The sequence below is a fragment of the Talpa europaea genome (genome assembly GCF_964194135.1).
Source record: "Talpa europaea genome assembly, chromosome: 3".
In the NCBI taxonomy this organism is placed as follows: domain Eukaryota; kingdom Metazoa; phylum Chordata; class Mammalia; order Eulipotyphla; family Talpidae; genus Talpa; species Talpa europaea.
The window spans coordinates 28,756,791-28,777,272 of record NC_140069.1 but is presented as its reverse complement, the minus strand read 5'-3'; the positions used below and the strand labels follow the sequence as shown (position 1 = coordinate 28,777,272).

Below are 20,482 nucleotides of genomic sequence, written 5' to 3'. Positions count from 1 at the left end.
TCTTTGGGTAGAATGTAGGGATAATGAAGTGCTATTGAAGGCTATAGCTGTACCCCCAAATCTGTTAGACTATATATATCTTTGACTTCAGGGAGAAACTACTTTTTGCCCTTATACAAAATTATAGAGCTCAGGGGAATTAAAAATGCTGGTAGCACTTAACACCTGGATAATAGTTTGAAATACTTCCCAATTCATAAATGTTTCCTTTTCCTTGTTTATGGCAGCTACTTGGGGTTCTTTTGGATTGCTGAAATGTTCTTTACCAAATTAGGTAATGAAAATGGGGACAGCATTCCTTATCTTTTTACAGGACTTTGAGTTATAGAGATTTCTTTTGACTACTGAATGGATGTTGTAAAACTTAGGTTTTATTTCCTTTACAGTCTAATGATTTTTCTTCCTGTTGAAAAAATTTCCATTCAATTTTAGGAAGCCTGTTTCTTCATTTGTGGTGAAAATTTGAGCATTAAAGGTTTGACATACCTTACAAATTCATTGTTTGATTACCGAAGTCCAGAAAATAATGGTACTCGTGCCGAATTTATCTTGGATGCAGCTCATCATAAGGTCAGAGAATAAATAATGGAGCTAAATTTTAGGCTATATTTGGATGGACACATTATATCAATAATTGTGATTGTCATCATTTTTTTCACATAATATATTTTAAATGCTAGCTGCTTTTTGAAGCATCACAGTATTTTTGCCCAGTTTCTACATCTAGAAAGGTTTAAGGAATGTAAAAGGTCTGTTTTTATATAGTATGTTTCCACAGTTAATCAATTTCTCACTATTAAAATAGTTTCATAGGAAATGTAGAATTGCCTTTTAATTTCAGTTTTTAATGGAGATGAGGAAATTCATTTTACTATGTTTTTGTCTTAGTACTGTTAATTTTTCACTTAAGATTATGTGAATGTACTTTTAAAAAATTTTAAACTTTTATTTTTTTACGTTGTTGTTCACTTTTAAACAATATTTGCTTCCCCCCCACCCCCTCAGGTGTAGTCTGCATAGAATTTCCTTCTCCAGTGCACCTGTGCACCTGTGCACCATCACCTCAGTTCCCTGTGCTCCTCACTCCCTCTGATCCCTCTCCCGCCTCCTCCCTTTCAGTATGTCTCTGATTTGTAATTGTCTTTTTTTTGCTTTGTTGTGTTTTGTACTGTTGTTATTTTTTTGTACTGATGTCTTACTTGGTCCCCCTGTATTCCTGTTATAAGTGAAACCCATCTGATACTTTCTTTTTTCCTTCTGGCTTATTTCACTGAGCATGATCCCTTCCAGCTCCATCCATGTTGCTGCGAATGGCATGAGTTTATCTTTTTCGATTGCTGAATAATATTCTGTTGTGTATATATACCACATCTTCTTGATCCAGTCATCTATTTGGGGGAATTTGGGTTGTTTCCAGGTTTTACTTTATTGTAAATAGTGCTGCAATAAACATAGGGGTACAGGTGTTCTTTTGAATCATTGTTTTTGTGTCCTTTGGGTAAATACCTAGTAGTGGTATTGCTGGATTCATATGGTAGCTCCATTTTTAGTAGACTGAGGAACCTCCAGACAGCTTTCCATAGTGGTCGAACCAGTTTGCATTCCCACCAGCAATGTAGGAGAGTTCCTTTTTCACCACATCCTCGCCAACATTTGTTGTTGCTTGTTTTTTTGATATGTGCCCTTTTTACTGGGTAAGGTGTTACCTCAGTGTGGTTTTGATTTGCATTTCCCTGATTACAAGTGATGTTAAACATTTTTTCATATGCCTGTTGGCCATTTGCATTTTCTCTTTGGAGAAATGTCCTTTAAGTTCTTCTGCCCATTTCTTGACTGGATTGTTTACTTTGTTTTTGTTGAGTCCATATACTAATGTACTTTTTATGAAATTTTAAAATTCAAAAACATTACCTCAAGATTAGTGCAATAGGATTATTTACATTTTAACACTTTTTAATATAGATTTACTTTTCTAGCTGAAGGTAAAGAATTTAATTTTGAATTGTATAATCACTTACACTTTAAACATTTTAGTGTATCTTCAGTGTTTTAACATTCATATAAATGTACTGAAATATTTAAGGATTATCTATATTTGAAAGTACACATTATTAGTTTGTGATGGTAATAAAGGTCAAGAGTGTACTGTGGACTCCATTTTATGTATTCATCAACCAGACTTTGGTCAAATAAAGTGGTCAAAATGTCTATTAGAATTATCGATGTCCTTTAATCTATAGTAGAGGTAACATTACTTTCCTTAAATGTGATTTCTTTGGATAACCTCTTTTTTGGTAATCTTTTCAGATGATTAACATTCTGTATAAGTATATATGTTTGCTTTTTGACCTATCAAATTTTAAACTCAAAATTCTCTTCTATACAACTTGTGTCCTGTATGCTTTGCTTTGTTGGCAGGAGACGTACACTGAGATAGCTGGAATGCAGAGGTTTGGGGCTTTTTACATGGATTACCTATATACAGTGGAAAACACCAGTAGCAAAGGTACTAGTTTTTTTCCTCTGTGTTTGCTTTTCTTAATATAACAGAAGCAAAGCCTGCTTCAGGAGCAATCAGTCCTTGACTGGATGTACAGATGTAACAGGTAAATGTAATGATTTAATTTTAATGTCATATTGAAATTTTCTTATATGCCTGACATTTTTAATTCTTTGTGAATTTGATTGAAAAGATATTTTTATAATCAACTAGAATTAGTACTAATAGGTACCAATTATTAAAATTTTGATACATTAAATTGTCAAAAAAATAAGCATTTCATTTTCTATATTAAATACATTTTGAAGGTTTATAAATTTTTTTATTTGAAAAGGCTTATTTTAGGCAGGAAGGTAAAAATAAATTCTTCTAAGAACTGTGAACATGCAATATTTTATTATTTTATTTTATTATTGTGTTAGCAGTCAGATATATTTTCAGAAATTTAATTGTTATTTTATGTGCATGTCAGTATATGCTGTCATGCTTATTTCTTTTTTTCTATATTGAGAATGCAGTGAAAATATAGAAGTACATCACTTCTTGGTTAATTCTTTCTCTTAATTCTTTCCTGAAGGAATCTCATTTATTTCCTTGGATATAAGTGCTTTTGCTGTGTTGTTGGTGCCTATTTTTGTATTTTTAGTCTAAACTCATCAAGTTTTAGAATGAAATATTAATACTTGACAATTTCACTTTTTTTTTTTAAAGAAAGATTGATTATACATACAAGAACTGGGGTGTAGGCTCCAGAGGTGCTGTGGGGTGGGGGTGAGTCACCAGAGACAGAATGGGGAGCAGAACAGTTAGATCTACTGAAATACACTGCTGAGGGGAGCAGCGAGTGAGATAGGAGAGGTCTGCTGTGCCATATGGGTTAGCTCCCTGGCTGGGACTAGAACTCAAGCTGCAGTGGCTGCCTCTACATAGTGCTAAAATTTAATCCCTTGTACCACCAGGAAGGCCCAGCAATTTCACATTTATATCTCACAGACATCTCAAAACTCAGTCTGTCTAAAATTGATAATACTGCTTTCCCAATGACCACCTCTGCCTGCTATCTCTCCTTGTTTTTAGTCTCCCTTCTTGGGAAATTGTTCTACCATTAGTTGCTGAAGAAGAATAATTTTCATTTTGGTTTTTCTGCTTCTGCTCTTGCCCTCCTATAATGCATATTTCAGTCATATTGGTTGAATTTTGTTCTTAAAATTCTCGCTGACTTTCAGTTGTTTATTTAAAATTTAAATAGTTAACCAAACTTTAGTTTTAGTTGGTTAGTGGACATTGATAATCACTAAGGAAAAGAGAGACAGGAAAGGAAGGTTTTTGGAAGAAAAATGTGTTTTTCATATACCTGTCAGTAATGAGGTAGATATGCTCAGTAACTAATTAGATATATGAAAATGGGACTCTTCAGTCTGTGCTCTAAGAACTTTGCAAATTGTTACAGTGGTGTTGCTATATATGCATGTTCAATATATCTTATGCATGTACTATGGAATTATGTCTGTGAGGAGGTAGAGTATGAAGGAGTTGCGTTTCAGGTAAAGGAATTATAGCACTGAGAATTTTGTTACTTGTACATATGCTTCTTCTACATTTTAAAATAATAGAAACATGATTTGTATTTGCTAAGATGTGGATGTGTGTGCGTGCATGTGTGTGTAGCATATACATGAAAGTTGGTAGATTAATTTGAATCTTTGATATGTTCCATTTCTGTGAATAGAATGCAATATTATAGCTATCTTAGTCCTTAATTTTTTTTTTAACAAAATGTTATATAACACAAATAGAAAAGCTGGATATATTTTGTACAAATAGCAATTGTAAACACCTGTGTATTCTCCACATAAGCCAAAAATTAGGATAGTGTGAACTTGTGTTTGTTCCTTTTTTTTAAATGGTTGTGGTTGAATTTTTTGTTGAAATAAAATTGCATTATAACATTATACAAATTTCAGGGCCTCCCCGGTGGCGCAGCGGTTGAGCGCTGGGTTGCGAAGCTGCCTGCGGCCTCTGCGGCGCCGGTTCGATCCCCGGCTGCTCCCCGGCCACCGGAGGAGGATCCCACATGGTGCGCAGACCTCTCCTGCCGCCCGCTGCTCCCCTCAGCAGTGTACTTCAGTCCCTCTGCGTGCTCTGCTCCCCACTCTGGCTCTGGTGAATTCTCTCACCCTCCCGCGCTTCTGACTGTACCCAGTGCATGTATAAACAAAACAAACAAACAAATATAATAAATAAATAAAAACATGCCTCTATTAAAAAAAAAAAGTTTAAAAAAAAATAACATTATACAAATTTCAGATGTGTATCATTGAGAATCAACCTGTATATATATTAAGTTCACTGCTAAATGTCCAGTTCTGTGTGTTCTTTTTCTAGCACATTGATCCTTCCTCCTTCACTAGACTAGGAAACTGCTCTTCTGAGGTTTGTGGTAATTTTTTGGGTTTTGGTTTACCACTTAACAGATTTACTTCCTCAGTTATACACATAGATTTTTTCCTTTTGAGATAGTAAAATTCCACATTTAATTTAACTTGTGAATGTCAATGTGTACTTTAAAAATTGATTTATTTATTCACTCAATAACTTATTCCTTTATTTCTTGTCAACTTTTAGGTAGCTATGTTCATTTTTTTTCTCATTGTGAATCTATTTTCTTTTTTTTTTTTTAAAGATTTATTTATTTATACAAGCACTGGGTACAGTCAGATGCGTGGGAGGGTGAGAGAATTCACCAGAGCCAGAGCGGGGAGCAGAGCAGGCAGAAGGACTGAAGTACACTGCCGAGAGGAGCAGTGGGTGGCAGGAGAAGTCTGAGCGCCATGTGGGACCCTCCTCTGGTGGCCGGGGAGCAGCCTGGGATCGAACCAGTGCTGCAGAGGCTGCGGGCAGCTTTGCAACCCAGTGCTCAACCGCTGCGCCACCGGGGAGGCCCTGTGAATCTATTTTCACTAATACTGAAAATAGTAATAGGTAGTATTTATTGGATGGTTTTAAATGGAAGGTGCTTTTACATGTATTTTATATGTATTAGCTAATTTAATACTCATAATAACTATATAAAGTGGACAATACTATATCCATTTTACAGACAGGGAAACAATCTTAATCATATTGATTAAGTAACTTGGGCAAGCTAATACTCCAGCTATGTGGGATTTAAACCCTGCCTAACTGTATACTTGCATGTGTAGCTACTATGTTCAGATTTTCTTCTTCCTTAGATTACTTGAAACAAGAAATTTGTATGATTTTCATTATTTATTAACCAAAGAAAAGTTTTTGAATTTTCACAATAGGTTAATTTTAATTCCTTTTAAGAATTCCTTTTAATTTCTGGGTTTGATATGAATCAACACTTAATTCATTTCTGTAGTCTACATTATCAAAAAGTGCCCTAAATTTTATCTAAGTATCTAAATGCATGTTAAAGTACTAATTTTAAAAAGTTTATATTGAATTTTGAAATTTTGAAGGTAAATTTGATTTGGTGTGTTTTAAGTACTTTCAGCATGAAAGTCTAATTAATATGAGTTAATGCATAAGAAAAAGAACGTGTGTTATTTTTGTTTTGATTAATGATGTAGTATTTTACCCACATTATAAATTAGCATAAAAATAAAAATTCAGGGGGCCTCCCCTGGTGGCCCAGCAGTTGTGCGCTGCCCACAACTTCTGTAGCGCCGGTTCAATCCCCGGCCGCTGGGCGAGGATCTCACATGGCGCACAGACCTCTCCTGCCACCCGCTGCTCCTCTCAGCAGTGTGTTTCGTCAGCCAGCCTGTTCTGTTCCCCGCTCTGGCTCTGATGAGTTCTCTCACCCTCCCTTGCTTCTGACTGTACCTAGTGCTTGTATCAATAAATAAATAATTCAGGCCCTCCCTGGTGGCGCAGTGGGTTGAGCTCAGTGCTGTGAAGCTGTCTGCAGCCTCTGCAGTGCTGGTTAGATTGCCGGCCGGCCAGGGAGATTCCCACATGGCATGGCAGACATCTACTGTCGCGCCCACTGCTCCCCTCAAGCAGTGTATTTTGGTCATCTGCCTGTTCTGCTCTCTGCTCTGACTCTGGTCAAGCCTCTCACCCTCCCGTGTCTCTGGCCTGTACCCCGTTCTTGTATAAATAAAAAATAAATCTTAAAAAAAAAATTCAGCTATGTTTGCTGTGCTACTACTTAATGTTAAGGCTCTTCTGAAAAATGTTTTTCGTTATACTTGAAAACATTCTGTTTTAAACATTAAATTGAAATATTTCTTATTACTCTAATTTTTATATTTATTATAACAACTACCTTTCTAATGTTTTTTTATTCAGGAAATTATTACAAATGTTTTTATGAACTCAAACTAGGTAGTTGACAATGTAATCCACAATAGGGCGACATTAGAAGCATAGAGATGAAATTTAAACTATCCATTTATTGGATCGAGGAAAAGAATGAGAGAGAACCTCATGGTTAATTGTCTTTTTGAATCTAGATATCTTGGGATATTGTTGGTGTTACCTAATAGTTACATTATTCTATTTATGGATTAGTTTTCTAGTTCCTGGGATAGTGATAAACACTTTTTCTTTAAAGTTATGAGCTTTTGGGCCTTCTTGGCGTAGGGGTTAAGATTCAGCGCTATCATGCTGTCACTGCTGCAGCCTCAGTACCATCCTCAGCTAGGAAGCTAACCCACATATGGCAAAGCAGACCTCTCCTGTCTTACCCACTGCTCCCCTTTGCAGTATATTTCAGTAGATTCACCTGTTCTGCTCCCCACTGTCTCTGGTGAATCCTCTTACCCCCTGCACCTCTGACCTACACCACAGTTATTCTATGCATGAATAAATAAATCTTAAAAAAAATAAAGTTATGGGCTTTATACAAAGATTTAGACCTCTAACGTATAAGCTAAAACAAACTGATAAGAACCAGTGAGGGAAGGAAGCAGGTGAAATTTTAGTGATAGAATATAACTTGGGACATAATTTCTCACTAATGGGAGTACGGTTCTTTGTACATGTGATAGCACAATTGGTTTGTGGAGTTGTTTTGACAGCTTGCATATTCTTTCTCAGATATGAAGAAGAATAATTTGCTATCTGTAGACATAAAAGTAAGGTGGATGGGGTAGTTTAAGTTCTGTTGTCTTTAGCTGTCCTGGAGAGATAGATACGTACTTCCTTTTTATTAACCGAGCTGTATATTATCTTGATTTTTTTAAAGCTTTATTTTTTTATGCATATAAGAACTGGGGTACAGGCCAGAGGTGTGGGGGAGTGAGAGGATTCACCAGAGACAGAGTGGGGAACAGAACAGGCAGATTGACTAAAATACACTGCTGAAGAGGAGAGCAGTGGGCGAGTCAGGAGAGATCTGCTGCACCATATGGGTCACTTCCCTGGCTGGGGATCAAACTGGTGCTGTAGTGTCTGCAGATAGCTTCATAGGTTGTGTCTTAACCCCTTGCACCACCAGGGAGGCCCCTATTGTCTTGATTTTTATTAAGAATAATGAAACATTTCAGGGGATGAGGTGACCAAACATTGAAGTAGGCACAAGAAAATATTTTGTTGAACTTATATAGCTAAAAACCATCTACACTTTCACATTTCAGACAAGCCACTGGCATCCAAATTGAAGCTGTGTTATAATCAAGTAGCATTATTCAGGAAAAAAATACATATGGCCTATAAGTTTCTCTTCTTTTAGAGACAATTTGATGTCTCAAAGAATGCTTGTCTTATAATGGATGACTTGTTCAGGCAACTTAACTGCCTCAGCAGGGCTCAAATCAGGGCACTGTCATTGCTTTTGTGTACTGTAATTTGCCATTAAGATTTTTTTCTTGTTGTTTTCAAGTTAACACTTTTTGTCTAACAAGTAACTGAAGAAATGCGTGGTTTACCTATTTTTTTTTTATGAGAATGGCATGTTAATATGTTTATTCTAATGTGACTCAGTATTGGAATAATTAAATATATGTATGCATATTTGTATGTTTTATTTGATGTGATGTTTAAGGCTGTGTTTGGGCATCTTGTTAAGAATATATGAAAAATAGCTTTTCCCTGGTGTGATTTCGTCCTGCGCAGCAGTTCCTCGGAACAGTAGTCATTTATCTCTGCCCGCTTTCTCTCCCACCTAAGTGCGTGCCACCACCCCATGGAAGATTCGATGGACATGGACATGAGCCCTCTGAGGCCCCAGAACTATCTTTTCGGTTGTGAACTAAAGGCCAACAAAGATTATCTCTTCAAAGTGGATAATGATGAAAATGAGCACCAGTTATCTTTAAGAACAGTCAGTTTAGGGGCAAGTGCAAAGGATGAACTACACATTGTTGAAGCAGAAGCAATGAATTATGAAGGCAGTCCGATTAAAGTAACACTTGCAACTTTAAAAATGTCTGTACAGCCAATGGTTTCCCTTGGGGGCTTTGAAATCACACCACCTGTGGTCTTACGGTTGAAGTGTGGTTTAGGGCCTGTGCATATTAGTGGACTGCACTTAGTAGCTGTGGAGGAAGATGCAGAATCAGAAGATGAAGAGGAGGAGGACGTGAAACTCCTGAGTATATCTGGGAAGCGTTCTGCACCTGGAGGTGGTAGCAAGGTTCCACAGAAAAAAGTAAAACTTGCTGCTGATGAAGATGATGATGATGACGATGATGATGATGACGATGAAGAAGATGATGATGATGATGATTTTGATGATGATGAAGCTGAAGAAAAGGCACCTGTAAAGAAATCTATATGAGATACTCCAGCCAAAAATGCACAAAAGTCAAACCAGAATGGAAGACTCAAAACCATCAACACCAAGATCAAAAGGTCAAGAATCTTTTAAAAAACAGGAAAAAACTCCTAAAACACCAAAAGGACCTAGTTCTGTAGAAGACATTAAAGCAAAAATGCAAGCAAGTATAGAAAAAGGTGGTTCTCTTCCCAAAGTGGAAGCCAAGTTCATCAATTATGTGAAGAATTGCTTCCGGCTGACTGATCAGGAGGCTATTCAAGATCTTTGGCAGTGGAGGAAATCTCTTTAAGAAAATAGTTCAGTTTGTTAAAATTTTCCGTCTTATTTCATTTCTGTAACAGTTGATATCTGGCTGTCCTTTTTATAAGGCAGAGTGAGAACTTTCCCTACCGTGTCTGATAAATGTTGTCCAGGTTTCATTGCCAAGAATGTGTTGTCCAAAATGCCTGTTTAGTTTTTAAAGATGGAACTCCACCCTTTACTTGGTTTTAAGTATGTATGGAATGTTATGATAGGACATAGTGGTAGTGGTGGTCAGACAAATGGAAATGGTGGGGAGACAAAAATATACATGTGAAATAAACTCAGTATTTTAATAAAGTAAAAAAAAAAGAATATATGAAAAATAAATTTTTTTGTCCTTAGTACTGGGACTAAAGATAGAATTGTAGTCCTTTGTTTGAAAGGAAGGAAATTTTTTTGGAAATAGTTATTAGAAGGAATCAATACAAAATTTTGGTGTTTTATTGGACATTCGTAGATTCTAAAGGAAAAAATGCTGTAAAGCCTTACTTTTCCTATATTTGTTTGAATAGACAAAATGACTTAAGAATTAAGAATAAATGACTGTCATTTATCATAGTGGATTTATATTTTAAAACCAAATTGCAGGTAAAAGGAGTGTACTTACTAGATAAGGAGAAAGACATAGTTAGCACAAAGATTATTGTAGCAGACTTCTAGGTTTATCTTCTGTATATGGACAGAAAAAGGATTGAGGAACTTGTATTCTGCATCATGGAGCATAGCTATACTAATTTTATTCTGGAAAAAGTTCAATTATTGCTCATTCCCATGGTCATTGTAGAACTCTCATGACACCCTCTGAATGTATAATTTTAAGCAATCTAAATTTCATTGAAACTTCTAAGGTATATTAGTAAAATTCCAGAAGACACCCAGTCCCTTTTTTCTTCCCTTTATATTACACATTGAATTATTGAATAGAAGCCAACTAGATTTTAGAAAATACGTTTCTAAGAATGACCATTTCTATTTTATAGTACTTCTAATAATATTAAATAGATAACAGCAACATTTATTTTTGAGTCAGTAGCTTTTGGTGGTAGTGTCTTATCTGCATGGAGAAAAATAAAGATTCTGTGTATCTAGCTCTTTAAGAATTGATTTTAAGATATTAAGCTAAGGAGGATGAAGAAAGAGTAATATTAAAAATAGTTATATTTGGTAGAAATGGGTGATGTTTTCAGTATTAATGTAAAACTTGACTTTTTATAGGTACTGCACATCTGCAAGACTTTTCTTCAGGAAAGAGTGAAGATTTGGGAACAGTTCAGGAGAAGTCTACCAAAAGCCTTGTTATAGGTCCTCTTGATTTTCGCTTGGATAGCAGTGCAGTACATAGAATTTTGAAAATGATTGCTTGTGCCTTGGAACATGAATATGAACCATATAATGGACTAAAATCAGGTTTGTTTTTAGCTTAAATTTAAATCTCCTGCCAGTCAGCTTGAATAATTATATAACCCAATTTGTTATACTTTGCTAGTATATTTTACCTGTCTGACTTTCATGTGTTCAGTTGGTAAAGAATAATCTAGTTGGTGGGAGTTATGGGAGAGGTCAAGATTTGGAAGTTATTTGCAGAAATAATTTATTGATCAGTATTTGTTTTTTATATGGCTTTTTGAGACTCTTTAGTGTATGCTAATGAAATGCAAACATTTTCTCACCTAACTGGATTCTAAAGAACAGACATGAAAAAAGGACTCTAAACAGGCATAAAAAACTTAGGACTTATGGGTGAAAAAAAATTTGCAGTAAACTAATTTTTTCTACTTAGTATGAAGATATTGTTATCACAATTTCATAAATTACTGCTCCTCTTTTATGCAATAAATCACTCTAAAGTAGGGCATAATAGTATCATAATGGTACACAGAATGGTAAAGAACTTGGCTTAAAGGGTCAGACTGGTTTGAATTCTCAGTACACTTCTTATTGACCTTAGGAGATTTAGTCAACATCCTGACATTCCATTTCTCTGTCTTTAATAGGAGTTTAATGATTGTGAATGAGATAATTAAATTTTCTTCCCAATAGCCACTCTTCTTTTAGAGTAATAGAAATTTCTATGGTAGAAATACTGTACAAGTATATCAATATGACTAGATTCTGCCTAGTAGGGTGGAAGGAGAATGTCATATGATTTTTGGGGGGCTATGCCTTTATTTTTTAAAGATTTATTTATTTTTATACAAGAACTGGGGTACAGGCCAGAGATGCAGGGGGTGAGAGGATTCACCAGAGACAGAGTGGGGAATAGAAAGGCAGAACGACTGAAATACACCACTGAGGGGAGCAGCAGGTGAGACAGGAGAGGTCTGCCTAACCATGTGGGTTTCTCTCTGGCCGGCCAGGGATTGAACTCATGCTGCAGAGGCTGCGGATCGCTTCATAGTGTGTTGCTTAACCCCTTGTGCCACCAGGGAGGCCATGACAACTAGCTTTTGATAGAATTTTTGGTCATGTGGATATACTATCTTTTGCTTATTCAAGCTTTTTATGCCCATTTTCCTATTGAATATTTGATTTTTAGGATACTTGTGGGTGCAAGTCCTTTGTGGAAATATTTATTGATATATATATAACAATGTATCTATAGGAAATATTTTCTCCCAGTCTGTGCCTTGGTTTTACATTTTCTCGGTGTTTTTATGAATTGAAACTGTTCTTTCAATGAAAGAGATTAGAATTTCCTACAATAATCTAAAAATATTTAAAAATCAGAACAATAAATTTTATATAGCAGAGGCATTTATGTTCTAGAGTTGTATAATTTGTCAAAGGTAGCATTTTATTTTACAAGTGCTTCATTGCTGAACAAAAAAAGTATTTGACCTTACAATTCAGGAGCAAAGTAATTTTTCAATTATTTAAATAATTTAAGACTAATGTTTCATTAAATTTTCATTTTAGATATTAAGAGTGAGAGTGAAAAAATACTGAATCCCGAGGAAGTAGCCTCTTTGGAAGAATATATTCCTACGCGACATACAAGTATTACTCTCCTGAAATGTACCTGCACGATTTTTATGGCTGAATTCAACTTGCTAGATCATTTGCTTCCTGTCATTTTGGGAGAAAAGGTATTGTCTTGTGATTTGCTGCTTGTTTTCTCATTTTTTTGTTAATCCAATCTAACCATTCTTTTCCTTGAATGGTCCAAGGAAAAGAATATTGTTTATATAGTTATTCATGGTGAAGTTAAAGGAATGTTAAAAATGATTGTTAATTCCTTGGAAGTAAGCTATTTAGCAACATATATACCTATATGTATATATATTTTTTAATTTAAATAAAATAACCCCAAGCTAAGGCTGTGTAGAGAGATGTTGAAGAGCATAGGCCTTGAGGTCAGATCATATACTAGCTATGATACCTTAGTGTGTGTTGGTATCATGGACCCAATTGTCACCTGGGGTGTTAGAAAGCTTCTCTGTACCAATAAGCAATTTTCTGACCCCAGTAGTCTGTCTGGGAATTCAACTATATTCTGACACTATCTACCCGGTTATAGTATCTATTCTGACAGAATCAGACTCAGTCTTCTAAGACTGTCCTCTACTTCAGACATGGGCCACAGATTGGAGGTTCCCACCACTCCCTCATCAGAATTCACGTGCTCAAGTCAGGCCCACATTATCTGTGCTTCTCATTTTTTGGCTGTAAACCAGAGGTACCGAGGACACCTACCTCAGGTTCAGTAAATTGCTAGAATGGTACATAGAACTTGAACCAGTTTACTTTTCAGATCACTGATTTTTTTTTTTTACAAAGGTTAAAACTTAGTAATGAGGTTCAGATGATGGGGTTCTGTGCATGGGGTTTTTGAGAAAGATTTCTGCAGAGAGTCTTGTTCATCAGTACACAGCAAGTTTATTAAGGAAAAGAGAAAAAGGAACAAGAGATGTCTGCACTACACAGAAGGGCAGTTTTAAAGGACTAGCTTTGTGTTTTGCCAGAGCAAGGGGTGTTCTTTTATAATGTTCTTTGATGAAATTACTGTTGAATTTATTGCCATGGGGTTGGATTGTGTTGGTCTTCTGTGACTGATAATCCTCTGCCGGATTCCAGATTCCTGGAAACTTCCATAGCCAGTTTAAGACTCTAATCATCGCTACTCCCTTCTCTGGTTTTTGACTTTGTGAAAACTTCCTTCTCCAGTTTTATGCTATAAGCTTCCATCATTGGGAACAGTCAGATGGAAGAAATGTATAGGGCAAGGTTTGGGGGAAAGGTGCGAAGTTCTCATGCTTTCTCTAGACTCCCTCTGTGTTCACCAATCCACGTGCTCCCTGAAATCCTCTCTTTTGGGCTTTTATGAAGGTTTCCTTGCACAGGCATGATTGATTAGCTCATAAATCTCAAATTTCCATTCCCTTTCCCCTCCCTCTAATAATGTGGTTGGTTCCCTTGACAACCACCTGCATTCTTGGGAGGTTTTCCCTGAAGTCACCTCATTAACATAATAAGAGATACTATTGATTCTGTCAACATTTAGGAAATTCCAAGGCTTTTAGGGGAATTATGAGTCAGGGGCTGTAGATGAAGACCAAATATCTATGAGAAATATATTTTGGTTATCTGAATGACTAAAGTATTTATTTCTAGTGAATCACACAATTGCGCTTAGACAATTGCTTTATGTCTCAAAACTTCATTTGCTCTTTGTCAGTCACTCAGAATTATTCTGTTGCTGGTTAAAGAGATCATCTGGGAAAAAATTCAGTAGTGAAAACGAAAATATGTCACTGTTACTCATGAACTTTAAAGTAACTGATTAGTAAGTTCAAGAAAGAGATAAAAAGGTAGAAGATATTAAGAAACTTTAATTCATAAAAAGTCAACTGTTACAGGACATGGAGAGTGGCACCTCAGAACACCCAAATCTGCCCGTTCTAAATAGGTTCTGCCATTTGCTGCATCAAGATAAAGCATACTCTAGTGCGTAAGACCTTTAATGGAAAGGAACTTTAATACAATTAGTGTGCAACAAGAGAAGACAAAGAATATAGTTTTCAAATCAAGTACCTGATGTTACCAATCCCTTGGTGGGTAAATGTGCAGCCAAACAGGGTTGGCTCAAAATAAGGCCCGAAAGCCTGCCATGAATCTAATGTGGCCCATAGAAAAGGGTCAGAAACTTCCAGACAAGTCTGGAGGGAAAAGTATGTTATAGGACAGGGAGAGGGGCAGCCCAAACCCGGCAAACCTGCCTATTCTAAATGGGTTCTGCCATCCGCTGCATCAACAGAAAACATAGGAGACTTTAATGGGAAGGAACTTTAATAAAACTAGGAAACAATACAGGTAAGGCAAAGAGTCTAGTTTCTAAATGAAGCACCCAAAGTTACCCGTCCCCTCGTGGGTGAAAGTCCATCCATATGGGATTGGCCCAGAACAAGGCCCCAAAGCCTGCCACAAGTCTAAAGCATCTTCCTGTGGGGACCCACAGAAAAGGGTCAGAAACAACCAGACAAGCCCGGAAGCAAAAGAGCAAAATCAACATCAAGATAAAAGCTGCCATTGTCCCCTCCCCATGGGTCTCACCCACATCTGTGTCACCCAGTCCACAACCAAAAGACAAGCGCAGTTTCTTCACGTGTCTCTAGGCTCCATGCGCCTCCTCCAGGTCTCCTGGCTCCATCCTGCTTCCTTCCTCAGTCTCTTCTGCAGCTTCTCCTCTTCCTGCTCAGCTCCACCCTCCCTTGGGTGGGGCAGGGAACCTCCCCCTTTCCTGGGGACCACCCTGTTGCAAGTGCAAAATCAAAATCAAAATCAAAATCAAAGCTGCCATTGTTAACCTCAGCAAGGGTCTCTCACCCACATCTGCTTCAACCAGTCCAGGACCAGAAAGCAAGAGCAGTTTCTTCACATATCTCTCTGCTCCATGTTTCTCCTTCAGGTCTCCTCCAGGCTGTGTATCCTTCCTCCTCCCTTTTTTAGTCTCCTTCTCCAGCTTCTCCTCCCCCTGCTCAGCACCATTCATCCTTTGGTGGGGCAGGAACCTGGAACCTCCCTTTTGCCTTTCCTGTTACATAACCACATGAAATTCTGGAACTGAAAACTGATACAATTTATAAGTAAAAGAAAGGAAAAAGATATACCATTTCAATGCTAATTAAAAGAAAAATAGTATGGCTGTTTAAATACTAAATAATGTAGAGCTTAAAACAAACAGGATTAGAAATAAAGAGAGCCACTTCATAATAAGTGTCAACTCAAAGAATGAACAACATAGGTTGTTCTCACAAATGTTATGTTGAGTAAAAGCAACCATCCTGTAACATAATTATACTTATAAAAAGTACAAGAACAGATAAAACTAATCTGTAATGAATTGAAGTGATAATATTGACTGCCTCTGATACGGATTTGATGTTGCTTAGAGTGGGATATAGGAACTTTTTCTAGATGTAGAAATTCATTGAGTCCTACACTTAAATTTGAGTTTTACTGTATATTTCAGTAATCCAAAATAAAGCACTTGAAAAGTAAAAAAAATGCTCAAAGGATTATTATTAATAGTCAAAAAAGCAGGACTGTAATTTTAATTAAGTCAGTCATGCACATAATGTTTCACAACAATGGCATCATTGAATTTTTAATTTTTAGACTGGGGAAGTATATAGCATTTGCCATCATTTGCCATTGCCAATACTAAGTGATAGTGTTGTTTCTGAATTATTATAATAAAGAAAGACAAAACAAAACTCCTCTTCTCATATATTTTTACATACCTCTGGATGGAAGGTCATATTGCTCATCATTGAAAACTACAGGCATGTCGTTTTAGGTGTTAAGTTATTTCTAGGATGGCAAATAATTTCATGCTAACCAGATTCATACTCTTGGTCATTATTGAAACTTATCTCCATTTATTTGGAAGCTTAGACAGGTTCTGTAACACTAAAATACTAATCCTATTTGGGATTCTTAGAATTTTATGAGTATTATTTTTTTTTATGTGTGTTATTAGTAGATGTGATATAGGTCACAAATTTTTCTGCAAACTGCATATTGTTATTATCTTTCAAACTCTCTGAAGTAGTCTAGTCCCTTAGTCATCTAAACGTGAATAAAGGTAAAGAAGATAAAAGGTGGCTAGGCTATCTAGAACATTTTTTGTAATGATTGAGCTTAAGAAAATACCTTGAATATAGTAAAACAGGCAGTGACACTATTCAAGTTGAATGAAAAACTCAAAGGAATTAGGTAAATGAGCAGTGATAATGTGCAAATTATGTGTTCTTTGCAGTTCAGATATACTTAAAATTATATAGAAGGTGTTAGTGTATAGTTATGGTAAGAGTCTTATAAAAAGGCATCATTCTAGATTGATTTGATATTGTAAAATGTGGCAGTCAAAAGCTTTTATTTAGAGGGCATTGCACATCAGTCACTGTTCTACTCCTGAAATACAAAGTGAACACTATTATTTTCTAGAATTCAAGCAACTTCATGAATACTACAAATTTCCAGTCTCTTCGGCCTTTGCCATCCGTTCAGATAATGGTGGATAAAATTAATCTGGAACATTCCGTGCCAATGTATGCTGAACAGTTGGTACACGTGGTTAGCAGTCTTGCTCAACCTTCTGATAATCTGCTGCATTATTGCTATGCACACTGCTACCTTAAGGTATGTAAAATGAATTTTGTTTATTTTTTATAGAGGCATGTTTAATTTATTTATTTATTTGTTTGTTTATACATGCACTGAGTACAGTCAGAAGTGCGGGAGGGTGAGAGAATTCACCAGAGCAGGGAGCAGAGCAGGCAGAAGGACCGAAGTACACTGCTGAGGGGAGCAGTGGGTGGCAGGAGAGGTCTGTGCGCCATATGGGACCCTCCTCAGGTGGCCGGGGTGCAGCCGGGGATTGAACCAGCGCTGCAGAAGCTGCGGGCAGCTTCGCAACCCAGCGCTTAACCGCTGCGCCACCAGGGATGCCCTGAATTTTGTTTATTAGCATCTGGTTGGCTTTGTGAGAATTATATCTTTCTTTGAGTTATAGTTTTGCAGAATTTTTATCCATGAGTGAAATTTAAATAAGATATAACTATATTTTTCAGTATAATTAAAATGAAAATAAAAGTGTACTTATTTTAAGGATAGTTCCTTTATTATTTAGGATTCATTGATTGATGTTTGTTAGATGATGATAATTAGAATTTTTGAAGGTTTTATATATCATTGATGATATTTATAAACAGTGTGAAAGAGGACTCCATTTATAATGTTGGTTTAGAATACTCATGATTCCTTTGAAGAGAACATTTATGTAAAATAGTGTTTTATGAAGAGACTTTAAAAAACTTGTTAGGGCCTCCCTGGTGATGCCGACAGTTGAGCACAGCACTGTGAAGCTATCCACAGCCTCTGCAATGCAGGTTTGATCTCTGCCGGTCTGGGAGCTACCCACATGGTCCCTTATTTAGGTTTTCTAAATACCTGCTATGAATGAGACCATCCGGTATTTTTCTTTTTCTTTTTGGCTTATTTCGCTGAGCATGACCTCTTCCAACTCCATCCATGTTGCTGCAAATTGTATGAGTTTATCTTTTTTGATAGCTGAGTAATATTCCATTGTGCCTGTGTACCACATCTTCTTGATCCGGTCATCTATTTTTGGGCATTTGGGTTGTTTCCATAGCTTACCTATTGTAAATAATGCCATTATTAACATAGCTGTGCAGGTGCCCTTTTGAATTAATTTTTCTGTGTCCTTTGGGTAAATACCTAGGAGTGGAATTGCTGGATCATATGGAATCTCTACCTTTAGCAGATTTAGGAATCTCCACACAGCTCTCCATAATCTTAACCATGATATCACACTAGTCCCACCAGGCTCCCAAACCACACCCTGACCATCTAAATCTACTTTCTGGAATTTAAAAATGTATCCTGTTAATTTGTTATAGTTTTATATCTGTAAACAATCTTTAGCATTTAAATAAATGGCTTCATGTATCATAATATATGCCATCATGTTTCCTGGTAATTCCACCAAACAGTTATGTTGTAGAGAGCTATTCATATGGGCATATAAAGTCCACTAGATGTTTTCTGCATGTCACTGTATGTAAACATTTCTCTGATCAGGGATCAGTTTTGTTGCTACTTGATGATCTACATATTCAAAGGATGCGTTTCATAGTTGAATGAAGAGAAACTGGCAAGATGTATTAAGATTTTATTTTCATACATCAATACCAGATCTCTCAATTAATAAATTTCATCACATGAAATGGGAATACTATTTCATCATAGTCAATATGGACAAATTTAGGTATTTAATTGAAAAATTACTTAGAGTATAAAATGCTAAGCATGAAATAGACATTTAATTTCTCTATTATAATATCATAACACTACAATTATGAAAATTAAACTTTGGAAACTTCTTCAAAGTTTATAGTAATTACCCCAAGCAGCATGAACTGTGGTAAACTTTATAACAAATTGTATTTTGAGTTAGTTCCAAAAAGCCATATAAAAGAAAATCCTCTTCCAAATCTTGAAATCCTGGTTCTGTCCTTTTCTCCAGAAGATTTTTTCTTTATAACATATGATTATTTTTCTTTTTTCAGTTTTTTTTTTTCGTTGTACCCTCGCCGGTGGCCGGGGATTGAACTGGCGCTGCAGAGGCTGCGGGCAGCCTTGCAACCCAGTGCTCAACCACTGCGCCACCAGGGAAGGCCCAGTTTTTTCAGTTTTCATAATTTTCATTTTATTATTCTATAAAGATTATTGCTTTTTAGGATATTTATATAATCATATTTAGTGTCCTATGACAACATAAGTGATTTGTTTTACATCACAATTATTTTATGCTTTTGTTGTTATTTACAGTTAATGTGTGCTAAATATATATATGTTTTCCATTGCAAATCCTAATCTATCATACTAATTTTATTAAAAACTTAGAAATAAGTTGTGCATTTTTAAACCTATAGCTTCTCTATTTGAGACATTAATTCAACAACATTTCTTGTAAAAGTGTTAAAATAGAGATTATGTATTTTTATTTTTTAATTGGCATTTTAGAAATGTGGCACTTCATGTTTAATTTTTCATGTAATTGATATGTAAATCATCTTCAAGTTTACGTTTCCTTCAACTAAAACTTTTACTAGATATACATACTGATTCATAAATTATAATTTCAGGCTACTAGTTTGCATTGTTCATTATTTTAAAATAAATGAACTATCCTTGGTGCAAGCACCCTCAACTTATTCTTTGCTGTTTTTTCTTGTAGTCTTGGTCAAAGGCTATTGTTACTAAATTATAAGTTCTTAAGTTATTTATTGTAAATCTGTGAATTTTATTTCTAATTTAAAAGACTAGAAATTTTACTTTGAAATATTTTTGTTGTGGTAGATAGGCCCACTTTCATATAATTTATATTTGCTTGAAGATTCCTTTATAAGTATCTTGAGACAACCTTTAAGTAGAGTAAAAGCTTTAAAAAAGTGAAAGAACAGTGGGCAGTTTCCCCAGAGTCCTTTGCAGTTCTGCAAACAACCAGCAGGGGATCTCCTCTACACCCAGTTTCCTCTAAGTACAGTTAATGATGGTGTCTGTTGGGACATTTTATTGAGTATTAGAAAGTGGCTTTAGAGAGTTGTTAGTTGGACACAGATAATCTCATATGATAGGACATTACCCTTATATCTACTCTAGAAATATTTGATAAAGTTTTGGTATTGTTTATATCATGCTTTGTAATAGTGGTATTAATAATTATGGATTTCAGAATCCTTTAATATGCGTCTTTGAGAGGAAATACAAAATGCTGAAATTGTAGAGTGCCCAGAATTTCTCTGCATACAGGATTTCTTAAAGTTTTCAAAGATAATGAATGTCAAATAACTGAATTTCTGGGGTTGATCATTTAAGTATAGGAAACTTAGAAAAGATTTTTT

General features: G+C 35.8%; 1 protein-coding gene and 1 pseudogene across 5 annotated transcripts in view; both read left to right on the top strand.

Annotated features, from left to right (window-relative positions):
* Window positions 1-20,482, top strand: part of VPS13B (vacuolar protein sorting 13 homolog B) — a gene marked incomplete at both ends in the record, with an annotated part of 598,760 nt that overhangs the window by 61,536 nt on the left and 516,742 nt on the right. For 3 of the 4 annotated variants that reach the window (XM_084230016.1, XM_084230015.1, XM_084230017.1), the window contains 5 exons: window positions 433-570; window positions 2,419-2,506; window positions 10,770-10,961; window positions 12,471-12,640; window positions 17,001-17,195. In XM_084230016.1, coding sequence (XP_084086142.1) covers window positions 433-570; window positions 2,419-2,506; window positions 10,770-10,961; window positions 12,471-12,640; window positions 17,001-17,195 — 783 coding nt within the window. Of the gene's footprint in view, window positions 1-432; window positions 571-2,418; window positions 2,528-10,769; window positions 10,962-12,470; window positions 12,641-17,000; window positions 17,196-20,482 lie in introns of all 4 variants that reach the window. The other variant, XM_084230014.1, reaches the window with a different exon arrangement.
* Window positions 8,658-9,540, top strand: LOC311169149 (nucleophosmin-like; annotated as a pseudogene). The gene has a single exon. The product of its transcript is annotated as a nucleophosmin-like (transcript).